Source organism: Mytilus galloprovincialis, chromosome 1, assembly GCF_965363235.1.
Source record: "Mytilus galloprovincialis chromosome 1, xbMytGall1.hap1.1, whole genome shotgun sequence".
NCBI lineage: Eukaryota > Metazoa > Mollusca > Bivalvia > Mytilida > Mytilidae > Mytilus > Mytilus galloprovincialis.
Window position 1 is genome coordinate 113,332,983 of NC_134838.1, and position 18,084 is coordinate 113,351,066.

The 18,084-nt window shown below is 31.3% G+C and overlaps 1 protein-coding gene across 3 annotated transcripts in view; it reads left to right on the forward strand.

Annotated features, from left to right (window-relative positions):
• The window catches only part of LOC143052129 (rapamycin-insensitive companion of mTOR-like), a 39,065-nt gene extending 20,991 nt beyond the window's left edge, over positions 1-18,074 (forward strand). Inside the window, exons 22-36 of one of the 3 annotated variants that reach the window (XR_012971002.1) lie at positions 38-202; positions 1,372-1,527; positions 1,865-1,971; positions 2,261-2,348; positions 4,464-4,556; positions 4,796-4,902; positions 6,567-8,165; positions 8,635-8,803; positions 9,271-9,328; positions 9,712-9,837; positions 11,091-11,246; positions 11,641-11,764; positions 12,130-12,268; positions 12,918-13,182; positions 13,219-18,074. Coding sequence is in view for 2 of the 3 variants with exons in the window: in XM_076225094.1 (XP_076081209.1) it covers positions 38-202; positions 1,372-1,527; positions 1,865-1,971; positions 2,261-2,348; positions 4,464-4,556; positions 4,796-4,902; positions 6,567-8,165; positions 8,635-8,803; positions 9,271-9,328; positions 9,712-9,837; positions 11,091-11,246; positions 11,641-11,764; positions 12,130-12,268; positions 12,918-13,025 (3,195 nt within the window). In the remaining variant the exon portion in view is untranslated. Of the gene's footprint in view, positions 1-37; positions 203-1,371; positions 1,528-1,864; positions 1,972-2,260; positions 2,349-4,463; positions 4,557-4,795; positions 4,903-6,566; positions 8,166-8,634; positions 8,804-9,270; positions 9,329-9,711; positions 9,838-11,090; positions 11,247-11,640; positions 11,765-12,129; positions 12,269-12,917 lie in introns of all 3 variants that reach the window. The other 2 variants (XM_076225094.1, XM_076225104.1) reach the window with 2 other exon arrangements.
• Positions 18,075-18,084: the final 10 nt, after the last annotated feature.

An 18,084-nucleotide genomic window follows, 5' to 3' on the forward strand; every position in this document is an offset into this window, starting at 1 on the left:
CAGCTGATATATATTGGATAAAAAATGTTTATTTCAGACATCAAGACTATACACTACAAATTTTTTACGAGTATTACTTAGATCTCGTGTCCCAGGATTCAGTACTTGGGGAATGGAGTTAATAGTCACTCAGCTATATGACAAGTCAACAAGTACAGCAATGGCTGCTATAACTCTGTTGGAAGAAGCATGTGAAGTTGATGTAAGTTAATATTAGTTAGATAGAATAAGCAATGTGTTTTGAATAAATCTTTTTAAAAGTGTACTGTTTTACCTCTTGTCTGTATTCCATCTATCCGTCTGTCTGTTCGTCCCATCAATATTTTTTGTCTCATCTTTATGAAATTTAGTTTCTGTGTTTAAATCAGTCAGCTATACCATATGATGAGTTTTCAGATTCATCACTCAACAACTTCTGTTTACTGAACACTATCCCTCTTTTACATAATTTTTACAAAGACATCCAAATTGAAAATTTATCACATTTTTCTCTGAAACTAAATTGTCTGAAATTTGGCTTCAGGGTTTATATAAGTCAGCTTTATTGTGTGATGCGTTTGCAGATTCATCACTCAACAACTTCCTGTTTACCAAATACTTGTATCATTTTACACATGACATCCAAGTTGAAAATTATTGTCATAATTTTCTCAAGCTAACTACATTAAATGGAGATCTGAAATTTGGTTTCATGGTTTATATAAGTCAGCTGTACTGTGTGATGCATTTTCAGATTCTTCACTTAACAACTTCCTGTTTTCAGTCAAGTATTTGGGTGGGGGGTATCATCACTGAGCAGTAGCTCACAGTTTCACTTGCTTGTTTATTCAAGTGAGAGAGAAAAAATCTTTTCCAAAGTTCTGATTTGATTTGATTTGATTTTTGGTGTTTTAAAGCCATGTTTAAGCACCACATTTAGGCTATTTCGTGGCGGATAGTTTTTACTGGTGGAGGAAGCCATGGCCTTTGATAGGAAAACTGACAAACCTAGTCAATAAAAATTGGAGTCGAATGCATCCGCATGAGCGGGGTTCGAACTCACAACCCCAGTGTTGACTTGCTAGTGATTACAGTAGAAGTAACTACTTAGACCTCTCCGCCACCAAGGCCCCTTCAAAGTTCTGAAATCATCCAGTGAATTTCTATACTTATTTTTTATTTGGATTGTGTTCCTATTAAAGTTTATTTAGGTAAGATAATGTGTCCTTTTTTTTCTTAATGCATAAAACCCAGTTTCTTGTCATAAATGTATTGCATTGTATTAAGTTTCTAGTCATAAATGTATTGCATTGTATTAAGTTGTGCTCAAATTAAGTTTTTTTGAAATATGTGAAAATGTAAATGACTAAGTAGAAATACTACCTTTTTCAGACATGTCTTAATTCACTTCTAAAACTTCGTCCATCGTGTTTACATCTTGGTGATAAGGGAGTGTTATTACTATGTCGACTGTTATCTACACCAAAAGGCTTTAAGACGTTACTAGCTGCTAACTATGTAACCAGTGAACTACTGAAATGGAGAAAGGTATGTTATAGTCGAATTTACAAAAACTGAAAGCAACAATTTCTATAAACTGTAGATTAAACACAAAAAACAACAAGTCTATAAACTATACAATTGAAATTTAAAATAACCATTTCTATAAACTAAAATAAATGCCATAAACAACACATAAATTGTGAAATGAACACTGAAAACTACAATGTCTATAAACTATAAACTGTACCTACCAAAAAATATTAAACATTTAGTTTATCTAAACACAGAAACAACCAATTGAATAAGAACTATTATATGAACAGTATAAATACATGCATGTAACTTGTATTCTCATGGTGATTTTTGTTGTATTCTTTTCTAGACGTATAATGCCAAATATGTAAACATAGTAGAAGAACGTTTAAACGAAGCCTTAACAACGTATGAGAAAACGTATGAAGGTTCTTTTACCAGGAGATCTAGTCAATCGTAAGCAGTTATTTAGAAATAGATATAATCCTTTAAATTGTAAAATAAAACATTCTTTTTCAAGACAACAGTATTGTAAAAATTAGTTCATTTCCATTACTATATACCATTGAGTCTATTGTCAATAAGTCAGTTCAATTGTATGTATGTATCAGTATTAGAACTTGTATTGAACTGACAAAAAATGAAAAAAAAACGTAATAGTCAAATAAATTATCCTTAAATTAGTTCTGTTACATGTAATGTAAAAGAGTATTATCCTAATTTTCTATTTGTTTTTAATTAACAGAAGACCAAAGAAGGATGCTTTCCTCCCTGTACATTTGTATGGAGAATTAGTGCAACATAAGGAGGGATTTGAACTTCTGAAACAACAGGTAAATTTGGTATTTAGTTGTAGCAATAATATGAGGCAGGCATTACCTGTGAATGGGGACGAAGTTTGTTTCAATTATTTTTTTTGTAACTTTAATGATCTTAAATATTTGTTAAAAAAAGAAACGGAAATACCGTAACGTTTCCGATTTTGGTTCTGTTGTTAGGGATTTTACTTGTGACGTTATTTAAGTTATGACGTCATGTTCAATGTAAACAAAGGAATGCAATGCATCAGGTAACGTTTATTCATACCAAAGACAAAGAATGATTAAAGATGAAATATTGGTATTGTGTTCCTTGAGTTCCTATATTTTACTAGACTAATCAAAGTCTCACGACAACAAGACCGGAAGACGGAAGTAGAGTTATTTGTTCTGCGCAGACCTGGAAATCAAAAAACGAGACAAAAAAAAATTGAACGATTTTGAGTTCATTAGTACAATGAAAAATTCAGGAAATTTTCCCATTTTTTTTTTTTTTTTTTTTTTTTATTGAATTTTCTACTGTAATAGGGGACTTTGTTCCCATATAAAATAATAAAAAGCTGAGATTTTACCAAATGATATAAATCAGGCTTCACCAAATTATTAAAAATATTGATCTGATGATCTGATAAATTTTTGCAAATTAGCTATTATATCTCTTAGAGTTAATGTCACAGGTTACACATTAACTTATGTACGTCGTGAATGATTTAATTTTGAAATTTTGCCACATTGTTGATAATGGCTAACTTAGTGTTTGGCTGTAATCTGCTCTTTGGTGGGGTTGTTGTCTCTTTTATATAGTCCCCATTTCCACTTTTATGTCTAAACACTATTTGATTATTTTCATTTTGTTGTTCCACAGTTTTACTTCTAACTCTCTCCTTTTCTTTCCCCTGCGTGAGGTGTCGCTGGGACATAGAAATACTGATGCTTGCCAGATTTTTATAAAAACTTATTTCATAGGTTTATATCTGCATTATCTTGGTCAAATTAAAAAATCAATGCTGATGAATTGTTTTTAGAAAAGTTACACCCCTTGAAAATATGATTATTTTGGAAAATTGCATAGTAAGTGCTCTCATGTGTAATTCTTGACAAATAGTTATGAAATTTATATGGAAGGTTTATACACAGTCTTCGATCTAAGCCCAAGAATTTGCATCAAAATGATGTTGAATAAAAAGTGAACTTATTTCCTGTACCACTTAGAAAACACCATATTTTCAAATTAAACTGTCAAATCAATAATATTATGCTAGATCACAGATACCATATGTGTTCTCTCTCAATGTTTAGGTGATCATTGTTGCAAGAAAGGGAAAAAATGAAATACACAATACCTATAAAGAAATGTATCTTTTTTCTTCATTATATGTGATTTTGATTTTTTTACAAAAAATAAATTGCAAGATTAGAATATTTTAAAAACCATCTATAAAAATAATTAGTTTTCAAATAAATCTTGAAAGTCAGGATCAACAACTTCAAAGAATATTTCCAAAATAAAAATATAACACAAAAAAATAAAAAATAAAATAAAAGGGGGAGGTCAAACCCATATGTGCCTTTGCATTTTCCTAAATCTTTTAAAGTTTTAATTTAACAATTTTGTGTTTTAAACATTTGTTTGTTAAGTAATATTACCAGTTGCCTTATCAGTATGAAATGACAGATTTATAGTTGTTATAGTTATACCATTTTATAATTGAGAGAAGATATGAAATTTTCACTTTATTGTGCATGGATGTGGAAGTGTACAGGTCATTTTCAATTTCACAATTCAGTGCCCATCAACAAATTTTAAAAGAATTATGTCCCTTGGGAATATTAATTGTATGGAAAAACAAAAACAAATGTACAATCAGGCACCTGATTAGTGTCAGGCAAATAAAGAATTTTGCAGGATATAACATGATTGTGAGTGCTTCTTATCTTTTCTTCAGTCAATTTTATGTTTTGAATATACACACATAGATTGTTTTCTTCTGGGTTAGTGTGCACAGTTTTCCTTTTCGATATTATTAGTCATTCAAGTTATCCTATGTTTGTATCTTTTGTCACTTTCAAGGCTATCATAATTCTTTGATATGGGACTAGTAAGTAAAATACTTTTTTGTCTATTTTTAGGAGTACATTGAAGAGTACTTTGAGTGTGTAAAATGTCAGTATTTAATAACAGATGAAGATGAAACCAAACTAAAGACTGCCTTATGGGTTGTGGTTAGTATAGAGGATTTTTAGAGTAGTATTTTTGTTATTTACATTTTGGATAAAGCTGTTGCTCTTGAAAAAATAATTGAAATATTTCAAATTAAGTTACCTATCATAACTTCCCTTTTTTTGTAATAAATAGATTTATAAAAACTAGACACCAGTAAATCATGATAGTTTTTAAAATATTCTTCCCTTTACTTGAATGTTGAAAATGATTTGAGAGTCAAGATGGATTTTATTTTCAGGGTCACATTGGAACATCTACCTGGGGTATACAGTGGTTAGAGGAGGAATGTTTACTACCTGAGATTATAAAGCTGACAGAAGAATGTGGAGTTTTCTCTTTAAGAGGGTAAATTATACAAAATATACAATATATGAGTCTATTCAAAAGGTATTAGATATAGTTTGGATTGAATTGTTTTGAATTTTGACTACTAAGTGTGCTGCTGATGCAAAAGAATGGAAGAACGCCAAAAACAATTGAAAAGCTGAAGAAAAAAAGAACATGTGACATCTGAATACAAACATCTTGATGAAAAACACCGTTCAAGTTTTGTTCCTTGATATTTGTAGTTTTTTAGCTCACTTGACCTTTTCTCATCACTTTGCGTCTGTCGTTGTTAACTTTTACAATAATCTTTTCCTCTGAAACTACTGGGCCAAATTGAACCAAACTTGGCCACAATCATCATAGGGGTATTTAGTTTAAAAAATGTCCGCTGACCCGACCAACCAACCAAGATGGCTGCCATGGCTAAAAATAGAACGTAGAGGTAAAATGTAGATTTTGGCTTATATCTCAGACAAAGCATTTAGAGCAAATCTTACATGGGGTAAAATTGTTTATCAGGTCAATACCTATCTGCCCTGAAATTTTCAAATGAATCGGAGAACCTGTTGTTTGGTTTCTGCCCCTAAATCGGTAATTTTAAGGAAATTTTGCGTTTTTGGTTATTATCTTGAATATTATTATAGATAGTGATAAACTGTAAACAGCAATAATGTTCAGTAAAGTAAGATCTACAAATAAGTTGACATGACTAAAATGGTCAGTTGACCCCTTAAGGAATAATTGCCCTTTATAGTCAATTTTTAGCAATATTGTAAATTTTTGTAATCTTTTACAAAAATTTTCTCCTCTGAAGCTCCTAAGACAAATTTAACCAAACTTGTCCACAATCATCGTTAGGGTATCTAGTATAAAAAAAAATGTGTCCGATAACCCACTTGGGGAACCAAGATGGCTGAGTTGGCTAAAAATAGTACATAGGGTAAAATGTAGTTTTTGGCTCATATCTCTGAACCCAAAGCATTTAGAGAAAGTCTGCTGTAGATAAAATTGTTCATTAGATCAATTTCTATCTGCCCTGAAATTTGAGACCAATCGGGCAACTGATTTTTGGGCTGCTACCCTAAATTGGTAATTTTAAGAACATTTTGCAGCTTTTGGTTATTATCTTGAATATTATTATAGATAAAGATAAACTGTTAATATTAATAATGTACAGCAAAGTAAGACCTACAAATAAGTCAACTTGACCAAAGTGGTCAATTGACCCCTTAAGGAGTTATTGTCCTTTATAGTCAATTTTTACAATTTTCATTAATTTTGTAAATATTTGTAAATTTTTACAAAATATTTACCCCAGTCACTTCTGGGCCAAGTTCATCATAGATAGAGATAATTGTAAGCAGCAAGAATGTTCAGTAAAGTAAGATCTACAAACACATCACCATCACCAAAACACAATTTTGTCATGAATCCATCTGTGTCCTTTGTGTTTGATATGCACATAGACCAAGGTGAGCGACACAGGCTCTTTAGAGCCTCTAGTTTCATGTTGCTAATGGTTGTTCAAAGCCATCTACCAAAATTCCTTTTATGAAATGCATGACAATAAAGGTTACATATATAAGTATAATGCTGATGCAATAGTAATGTCTTGAATAGTTTTCACATTGTCTTATCAATTATAAAAGTATATTAACATACAACAATTATTTACATTACAGAACAGCATTTTATGTGCTTGGTTTATTAGCCAGTACAAGAGAGGGTGCTGAACTGTTGAGTCAGTTAGGGTATGAATCGTGTTGGAGAACGAGAGAGGAAATGTGGCCTGTTGTGGAGGATAAGACAGAATTATTAGACTTCAATCAGTTACATGACATGCAGGATGTAAAAAGTGAAAGTAATTATAGCATGGCAGGTAGCATACGAGATTTGGATATTAATAAGATTCATTCCCCAAGTGCTTTATCATCGAATCTGTTTTTTATTGAAGAGGAAGGTAAGAATGGTTGTGATTCAAAACAAAGCTGTGATAAAAACTCAAACTTTGACTCATCTGCCTACATTCCTCATAAGATACACAATCGTGTCAGAACACTGCCACATGATTCTAGACGAGCTAATACATTACCTTTACGTCCACAATCAATTAGAAGTGTTGCTGTCCGAACAGATAGGCTACGAAGTTCAAGTGATGATACAGATAAAAGATTTATGGAGAAAAAACATACGACTGAGCATGCTCAGGAAGATTCAATGGTAAAAGTTCAATCAGAACAAAAAACAAAACTTGTTACTGAAAAACAGACAATTGAACCAGATAAAGTTATCACAGAAAGTAAGGAAAAATCAAATTTAGAACTTATTGGGATTTTAAAAGGGTCAAAACTTGATTCTGTAATGAGAGGTCGTAGTGCTACTGTCGGCTCAGTGCCTCCAAGTGAGAGTACTAATCAAAGCAATGTAAACAATAGTAGTAGTAAAAGTGCTGAAAATATTCATCGCCATAGTGGATCATTTAACGTGAATGTATCAGTCATACCTGTGATTAAACTACCTAGTATTGACTTAGAACATCAGGACAGTGTGGTTATAAATCGTTCCCCGCCATCAACCTTTCAGATATCTGTAGAACCAGAAAAACCTGTTGTTTCAGTGAAAAAGTGCAATTTCAGAATTGGTTCAGATGAAGAGGAGGATGATGACCACAAGGTCCCAGAAAGGAAAAAGGACCATATTAAAGAAGCAAGTTTTAACTTGCCAACTTATTTAAAGGAATCAAAAGGTAACAGCAGTGATAGTTCAAAGACAAGTAAAAGTAGAACAGACAGTTTTAATACTGACTCTACAACCAGTGGAATAGGCTCATTAGAATCAGGAGCTCATTGTGGTGCATCTAGTGAAATAGCTTCCTTAAGTCCTATAGCAAGTTCTTCGTCATTAGAAAACATAATGAGACAAAGCTCTCAAGAAAAGTCAAGTATTCATCCGTCCATCAACAGAAGGAGATCATTGAACTTGAACCGTATTCCTAGTCTCAGAAAATCACAAGCTAGTCCTGCATATGGCATCTTACCTTCATCTCGAATGTCAGAAAATATATCTGCTGAAAATGCAGTTATGTATACAACTACCCAGGATGCATTAGGTTATTCAACATGGAGGTCATTACGACGACAAAGAACATACAGTTCCGATATGGAATCAGAATTAGGTATTGGGATATTATATGGAGAGGATGTGCCTTCCAGTACACTGAGCAGGCAATCTAGCATAGAATCAAAGATGTCTTTTGATCATTTAGCTCTCAAGGGATTAAGGTATTTATAAAATAAAAAGACTTTGGGGAACATTGTATAACAGTTCTAAAAATTACTGAGATAAAAGCACTTGTACTTAATTTGTCAGTAGAACAGAAAAGTAAAAGTATGAAAGTCTTGCTGATCAGTTTTTCTGACTATTAAGTTGTCTATAGCAATGAGAAATTTTCTTAAAAGCAATTTATATATCTATGAAATGAATAAGTGTCATACAAATAAGCAGTGTTAGATATATGAAGATGTGGTATGAGAGTTCAATAGTAAGCTTTGTTACATGATAATTATATATAAAAAAGAAAAGCAAATAGGAAAACTAACTATATTGATCAATTCTCTTTATTTATGAATAACAGATGATCCATTTATGCTCTATTAGAACTACTATGTAGCAGTAAACATGGTAAATATAATGTTTCCAACAAATTCCATAATATATACTTAGTTATATGTGAATTCTTTTTTTTTACAGTGCAACTATACCAAGAAATTCTAGTACTGTATCACTACAAGATCAGGATCGACCATCTAGTCCTTATTCTGTTTCACCTAAGGCTATATTATTACAACGTAAACCCCACACAGGAAAGGCAGAGTTCCTAGGTCTCACATTACCTGTTGATATCAATATGATATTTGAGGTAAGATCATTTTACTTATTGTATTTCCTATCGATTTTGTCTGCTGAACTCACAAAATTCAATGCCATGTGAGACAGAGGCAGATTTAGGGGGGGGGGGGCGCCAGGGGGCCCGGGCCCCTCCTTTTTGGGAAAAAATTTGGTTGCTTATATAGGGAATCACTGAAGCGTGACTGGAGCGGGCCCCCTCTTAGGTCAGTCAGTGGGCCCCCACTTATGAAAATTTCTGGATCCGCCACTGTGAGATGAAAAGATTTTATTTCAAACTATGATAAATTCAGACTGATGTTATCTGTTCATTTCAAAGGATTTTTAATTAGAATAACTCCCAACTTGAAAATATATTTTAAACAGATTATGAATATTCAAGTATGTTAACAGTGTAAATTATTAGTATACAATTAGTCAGAATAGTATTAGTCTTTTTATGACTTGGTTTATAGTGACTTTGGATTCTTTATAATGTAGGTACATGAAGGAGAAGATAAAAGATCACATTCTGGAGTAGAAAGCAGAAAATCTTCAGGTTAGTTAACAAACTGAATCATTCATTGACATTTTCATTGATTTTTGTTGTATTTTCTGAATGAATTTATTTTAAAGACACTTCACTCATTTTTCAGATATGATCATTTAAGCAGACATTTGTGTGCAAGTACTTTTATTATACATTGATATTCTATATAACAAATGAAAAATCAGTTACTTGTTATTCATAACCACCAGGTAAACGGCTTTCTGATAGTAAATTTGGTCGAAAGTGGTTTGAGAATGTTCTAATCTCATAAATCGACAATCATGGTATCCAAAAGTTACAAGCAAGTACTTAGGAAATTACATAACTCCATAAGAAATGAGACTGATTGATTTTAGCCATTTTGTGTAACAGGATCTATATTTACTTTGTAGGTTTTGGTAGTGCATCACGTCACTCTTCAGTGACAACATATGACACAGATGAACACGAGACAGCTATATGTATAGTTTGTCATCAGTTACGACACGATTATAATGTTCTCAAAGAACACGATGATGGTAGGTAATACATTTTTAACCGGATTTTTGTGACAAAAATGTCGGTTATTGAATTGGGGATGTACGGCGTGCGGGCGGTCGGGGACGAGCGGGCGGGCAGTCGGGTGGTCGGCAATCAAATGTTGTTCGTGCATTAACTCATGAACCGTTCAACCAAAGCTTTTAAAATTTTAATATGTTGTTACTGACAACTAAATGAAGGTCAAGTTCAATAATGGCGATTTTTACTTTTACCGTTCAAGAGTTATGGTTCTTGAAAGATTGAAAAATGGAGTTTCCAGTCGTGTCCGTACATTTACGCATGAACTGTTCTACCAAAGCTTCCCAAATTTTAATATGTTGTTACTGATGACAAAATGGAGGTCAAGTTCAATAATGACGATTTTGACTTTTACCGTTCAGGAGTTATGGTTCTTGAAAGATTGAAAAATGGAATTTCCAGTCGTGTCCGTGCATTTACGCATGAACTGTTCTACCAAAGCTTCCCTAATTTTAATATGTTGTTACTGATGACAAAATAGTGGTCATTTTAATAATGATGATTTTGACTTTTACCGTTCAGGAGTTATGGTTCTTGAAAGATTGAAAAATGGTGTTTCCAGTCGTGACCGTGCATTTTCTCATGAACTATTCAACCAAAGCTTTTAAAATTTTTATATGTTGTTACTGATGACAAAATAGAGATCAAGTTCAATAATGACGATTTTGACATTTACCGTTCAGGAATTATGGTTCTTGAAAGATTGTAAAATGGCGTTTCCATTCAAGTTGTTGCATTTACTCATGAGCCATTCAATCTAAGCTTTTCAAATTTTAATATGTTGATACTGATGACAAAATGGAGGTCAAATTTGATATTGATGATTTTCACTTTCACCATTCATCAGTAATGGTTCTTGTGATATTGCCAGGACACAAATAAATGTTAATAAATCCGGTTTGCTGTCGTTGTGACAGCCTCTTGTTAATTGCAGTTTATAAATAGTTAAAACATTCCAAATTGAAAGGTTTGGGCCCTTTTATGGTTTTTGAAACAGTTTTTCATTTTTAAAACAGCATTACTAAAAATGTTAACTTTCAATATCAATGTTTCTTAAAAAAAATACCTTTTTGTAGTAAATGTATTAAATACACCGTAAATTTACGTCTTTTATTTTTTATGGATTAAAAATTTATTTTGTTTACTTTGAAACTCTGTGAGATTACTCACACAAAGAGAGATTATTGTCAATTATTGTTTTATTTAAATCTAGCAGTAGGTGAAGAGATAGAAGCAGCTAGGGATGAAGTTGAAGAAACAAAATCTTTATCCTCCATCTACAAACAAACGAGAACGAGGCTGGACAGTTGTAATGAGCCGTCATCAGCTACACCTGGTAGCGTGACTAGTATGACAAGTAATGAATCTTGTGAGTAAAACTCCTCTGTACACCATGTTTGTTAGATATAAGGACAATCCTGGTCATTTGATCAAGCTTAGAAGACATAAGGACAATTCTTGTCATTTGACCGTGTTTTAGAAGATATTAGGAAAATACTGGTCAAAGATTTGATTTAATTTAGGTTGTAAACAATAATATTGTGGTCAATTTTCTTGAAAATCAGTGCACAAGCTCTTTTTTAAATGTATGCTTAATTGGGGTTTGTACAAGATGTCTGTTTTCACTAAACTGAAATGTGAAAGATTTAGCTTTGTCCCATGGAAAATTTTTTATTGAATGTAACATAAACATTTTAACCTGGTTCCACCAGCTAATTTTACTCTTAAGCTTGAAGCCTTATAGAATAAATTTATAATTTTAGCTACCAAGAAGATAGACTTTGAAAGTGTTATTGGGAGAACAATGTTACGTAAGGAAGTGAAGAAGTTTGTTGTCAGTCTGAGTAGTTTTATCAACGTCAAGTCATCAGAACAGGGTTTGTTAACGTGAGTATAATAATCTAACTGAATGCAAAGATTTTAATTTTCAATTGTTATAATTTTGCCAGGAGTACATTGGCAGTGAAATAAAAATAATTGATGATAGCAATGGTGGTTCTCATGGGCACTCCGGTTTTCTCCACCAATAAAAACTAACTGCCACGAAATAGGACAATAGTACTGTTGACAGTGACTTTAAACATCAATCAAAAAATCGATCATAAAACTCATGATTTAGGATAAAGAACAGTGACATATATGTCTGAGTATTCTGAATTCTATCAAAGTGCCATGATCATACTTGTTTACCCTTATCTGTCATATTATTATTTAACCTTGTATTATTTTAATCATGTAATTTTGTATTTCAGGTTAAAGCAGAAAGTGCCGAAGGCTTTTCAAGACTTATGTTTCTTCTCTGAGGTTATATACATTTTAGGAACATGTTCATTTAGATTGACGGCCAGAAGATTTATACAGGAATTGTTTGATGAATTTGATATGGATCAGGTATGTACCTCACCACATTTGTGTGTCTGTCCCAAGTCAGGGGCCTCTCGCTTTGTTAGTCCTGTATGTTTTTTTAATTTTAGTTAATTTATATGTTTTTGAATTCAGTGTGATGTCCATTTCACTGAATTCGTACATATTTTGTTCAGGGAACAGCTGAAAATGGCCTCCGGGTGCCAAATTTTTGTGTTGAATTGGAAGACCCATTGATGGCCATCTGCTGTTTTCTGTCCTTTGGTCGGGTTGTCTCTGATACATTCCTTATTTCCATTTTCAATTTTATCTGGTATTAAAAGATTAGTGTTGCTAGCTCTTCCATTCCAGGGAGTTACCGTTTTAATATTAATATCTGAACTCTGAATTACTTTACAAACTTTTTGAATGCAATTGTGTGTTCACTGTATCTATGTATTGTTTTATTACAATGACAGAAGTTTGTTGGTGAAATTGGACATCTCAAATTTACATATTGATTTACCTTTTTTTGGACATCCCTCATCTTCTTTTTTTTTTTAAATTTAGGTTATTTTACAGGTTTTGTCTCTCTGAACCATAACATTCCCAATATACTGATATTTGAAACATTTTCTACTTATTAAATTTTAAAGGATATATACTTTATGACATGTATTTAAAATTATTCTTTCAGATATTGCAAGAGGCAAAATCAATACTTGGTGTAAATGCAGAAATACATGACCCAAGGAGAGTTGGGAGACAAGAAAACTTGGATAGTGTTTGGGAAAAAGATTTCTAATTAAAACATTTACATAAATCAAGAAGGAATGGTGAAAACAGTTACTGAGAAAATGTTATGAAATACAGGATAGAACTAACCAAAGAAATTACCACAGTCTCTGATAAAAATATGTTAAAACTACAAATCAATTGATATGAATGAGCTACTGATTTAGGTCCTGACAATTGATATGAATGAGCTACTGATTTAGGTCCTGATAATTCAGAATGAAATGTTTAATTTTGAAATCAGAAATAATTCTGTGCTTATATTTTTGCGTTTGTTGATAAGTTGAGAAAAATGCAAGATTGATTAATGCAAATGCATGAACTGCTGCCTACAAATGATGCTATCAAATAAAGAATGTGAGTTCTATCATAATACTCATTCTTCAGCATTTTTCAACATAGAAAAACCTGCACAAAATTCTCAACTCATAGTATAGTTAAAATTACCTGGACAGATATTCATTACAGAGTTGCAGAATTAAGATAAATTTCACTGCAAAATGGATTCAATCAGAAATAATTGAAACCTATGATCAGAAAATCTGTCTTTTATACATTAAAGTGTTAACTTGATGTTGAAGGACCAGTTATGTAACTTGGAGAGTTATAGTTTGTATATATCTTTAAGCTGGTATGACATGGAAATCTTTAGAATGGTTTCTATGAGAAGGCCAGTGTGTTATATCTTTGTGATATTTTCAGGAGATTGATATAAAGAGACAAAATCATTATTGTGATATTTTGTACAGTCTATATTTATTGTAATAAATGCCAAAAAGTTTTTATTGAATGAAATTTGTAAATATTTATTTAGCAATGAGATGAACTTTGTTATAAAAAGTGTTTTTTTCCAGATTTTATACAATATTTTGATTAATTTATAAAGTTAATCAATTTTAATATGTAAAGGGTTAAATATGGAGCCAAGCTTCAATTCAGTTACATTTTAAGCAATAATGAGTATAAATACGATTGTATGTCTTGTAATTTGTGTGTATAATCATTCCACGATAAGTTCTGTTTTTGTTTTTTTTAATGCTATTTAGTATAAGACTAGAAGTGATGCTTTACAAATATTAAACATTTATTATGGATGCAGCTTCTATTTTAGCTAAATATTGATAGCTTATAAACTTTACACATATTTTTCTTATGATCAAATCGTTGTTCTTTTCAGCAACCTATCAAAATCATATTTATATTAATGTTAACAATTGGCAGGTTTTTGAAAGCTACTGTATCAAATTACTGATGTGAATGGTTGGAAGTAAACAAAATTTATGTGGTATAGTAATTTTAAATAATATGATTCATTCTCAAATCTTAAAGTATATCACAGTCACAAATGTTAACATCAAACATCAACAGATACTCATTGCCTACTGTTTAAGGTCTTAAATCACACTTTGTTTACAAGGTTAAATATCTAGTCAAGTATAACATGTATTTTCTTGGTATATATGTGCAGATAGGAATATATATTTATGGTAAAAAGGCTTAAGGGCAGTATGTGCAGATATATCAAATACATTTACTTCAAAAACTGAATTAAAAAAGACTATTTGTTTTATTCTCACTAGCTTGATTCATTGGAAGGAAATGAAGCCATTTGACTTGACTTGATGTTGGTAATTTTCCTTATTTCAAAACTGCATAAAGTGATAGTGTTCAGAACTAAGGGCATTAAATAAGAAAGGTTAGTGAACTGGACAGATTCATAAAAATTCAAAATATTTAAACAATTAAGAACCAAAGAATAATCATCAAGCATAAAGTCATTTTGTATGATGCCGTTTTCATACTTTCTCAGGTAACATGTTAAGGTATCAGAAAAATTATTTATACTTTGAAAATTAGACATAACTATATCACAATGAAATTTCAACTTATTTCTATTCTTCTTGGTGATGAATCTGATGTGTTGGTGGTTAATACATTGTAATCTAATATTTATGAATGAATTTAATGACCATCATTTTCATAGTTTGATTTCTTCTCCTGGGTCAATATAAATAGTTGAAGGGAGCAAGACTTAAATATAACTATATGTCTCATCCCAAGTATCAACTTTTGTTCAAATTTTGTATCTGTACCTTGATTTACTGCTACAGTAATTTAAAAAAAGAAGTAGGGGAGATAACTGTCAACTCTTATTAAATAATAAATTAGAATGTTTGACAAAATACATTGTATAGTAATTTGTAATTTTTTGATGGACACATTTCTTATCAACTGTATGTTTGTATCACATTAATCGGAGGTATGTTTGAAATTAAATTTATGTCTTGATTTGTTGAAATACAGTTATATTTTATTATGATTTGTTAATATTTTGTATATTTTAAAGTTAGATAATGATATATCTATACATGTATATAAAACTTACAGAGAACTAATATGGCTGTGACAATTTACCTTCTATGAGGGTTAGAACGGTTACCACATACACACAACCAGTTTGTATTCATTTTATAATAAAAATATTTTCTATGTGATGGTCAGTGCGAATGAAAGTTGTTTTATTGCTAGAAGTAAATGTTGATTTTGTAAATCATTTTTATTAAAATTGAGAATGGAAATGGGGAATGTGCCAAAGAGACAACAACATGACCATAGAGCAGACAACAGCAGAAGGCCACCAACAGGTCTTCAATGCAACGAGAAATTCTCGCACACGGAGGCGTCCTTCAGCTGGCCCCTAAACAAATATATACTGGTTCAGTGATAATGAACTATCATTCTTTCACAGGGTCAATTTCTATTATTATTCTTTGTATATGTTGGACTCAGATCGATATCCAGTCTCTAATTGATGTCTGTTCTTCAAATTGAAGTCCACACTTAAGTTTGGTAAAGTAAGATTTGAAATATGGCAGTTAATGATACCTCTGCTCCAAAAATAACCTATCAAAATTTGGTTGCTCTTTTTTCTGTAACTACATATACCAGTTTCATGAATTATATCATCAAGCTTCGTGTAGGAATGTTATACTGTGATATTGCACCATATTGACAATTCATATTGATCTCTTTTCACTCTGTATTCTAAATACTTGTTAAATTCTAATTCATAAACTCAAACGAATATAAATTATTAATTATTTGGCAAAATGCTATTGTACACTTTGACTGCAATGGCTAGAATGACTTTAAACCACCTGAGTTCACTCTTGCATGAACTCAATATCCCAATCAAACCAACCTTCCTATAACTAACCAAACACGTGTCAATTATAAACAAACAACATTTTACATGTTCAATTTTCATAAATTTGTGCAACTTTGATAATACAAAAATTTATTCCCAGGAACTACACATCCAGTCTTTCTCAAATTTTGAATTAACCTTCATATGAGTATCATATATTCTTTAAGCTTTCATTTGGTGCATTCATTCTATTCAGGCAGAATAAAACAAGATAACAAAAACTACTTCAGAACGTTGGTATTAGCTGTATTAAGATACGACTGTCACACTTTATTCTTTTATGATGTTATGGTAGGACTCAGATTTGAAGAAGGGACATTTACAGTTAAATTGTTGATCTGAGTCTAACACTTTTGATTATTATAAGTTTTTAAAATCAAAAGATGGAGCTTATTTTTTTAGAATTGGTGCAAAGTTATTCCAAAATGGAAAAAACAGTAAATTATGTTAGTAGTGGACATAAAATATTGGGAAGTTGTTATACTAGCACGCCTTTGAAGTCTAAAGTATGCCATTTTTGATCTATAAGGAATATTTATAGATATACTTTTTGTAGTATTCAATATCTACATACTTTTATTTTCTGAATTTTTTTAATGTGGCAGTCAGGGAAATAACATCACTATTTTCATTTATCTCATCAGAAATTGATATCATTAATAATTGGATTAAAATAAATCAAATACTAGTGTTATTTTCATGTCAGTCATTGAAACAAGCACCTGCCATGAAAGTTTAAATAATTTAGGGCATTATTTAAACTAGAAACACTTCTGCTGCTAGGCCACCATGAACATTTGTTATTTACTGAAAGTGAGGCTTAGTTTCTAAGAGTATCAGTGTTACCTTCTGCATTAAATTTAATCATGCTAAAATCTGGTGTATAGAAGGAAAGATGAATGTTTATGTCAGTTCAGAATTATTTTTTATCTCCTATGATGTTTATAAATAAGTGGCAAAACAGGAAGAACTTCATTTAGTTACAGCGGATTCCATTGAGTGTGAAGCCAAAGGTAATATCTTTGGTTAGCTTCCTTGTAAGCTGAACCGTGAAGTCATTGTTAGGTTAGGTAAATTACCCTACTTTAAGAATAGACTAGTCTGACAGAAAACCAACTGTTCTGTCTGTTGGACTATGCTACTTTGATAGGAGGGTAGTATACCTGACCCAATAATGACTTCATGGCTCAGCTAACAAGCAAGTAACCAAAGATATTACCTTTCGCTACACACTCGATGGAATCCGTTGTAAAATTTTACTTGTGATACATGTCCATGTTGAATAAATTTGTTGTGTATTTCTTGATTTTGCCCAACAATATTTAAAGTGTGATTTGTGCCATTTTTTTTTCAACAATTCCTAAAATTTTGAAATTTAATTCATTATTTCAATTTAGAAAGGCCAAAAAAAGATATATTTTTCTCTTCATGGCACTTGAAATTATTTTAAAGCACATTTTAAAATATTCTATAAATTCAGTCAGAGGTTCCTGATGATGTTGAAAGCACAAAATGTAATTGTATCTTGACAATATGTAACCACCTTTTTAACATCTTTGTTCTAATAACTGCAATAGGTCAATTCCAATTGAACAGAAAAACAGTGAAACAAAAAAAAAACTAAAAACAAAAATACTTTAAAAATCTTTTCTTTTGAAAATGTCATTATATTTTTTCCAGTCTCAGGAGTAATAGTAGATATTAAGAACAAAAGTTATTCTATGTTTATGTTTGCTAGTGCTATAATGTCTGGTGCAGGATATATGTATATGATGTTGCTATGTTGTATTTGTTATCCTATTGTTGTAATAAAATCTAAAAATCTAAAGAAAATAAAAGGATAGAAATTTATCTTGTCATT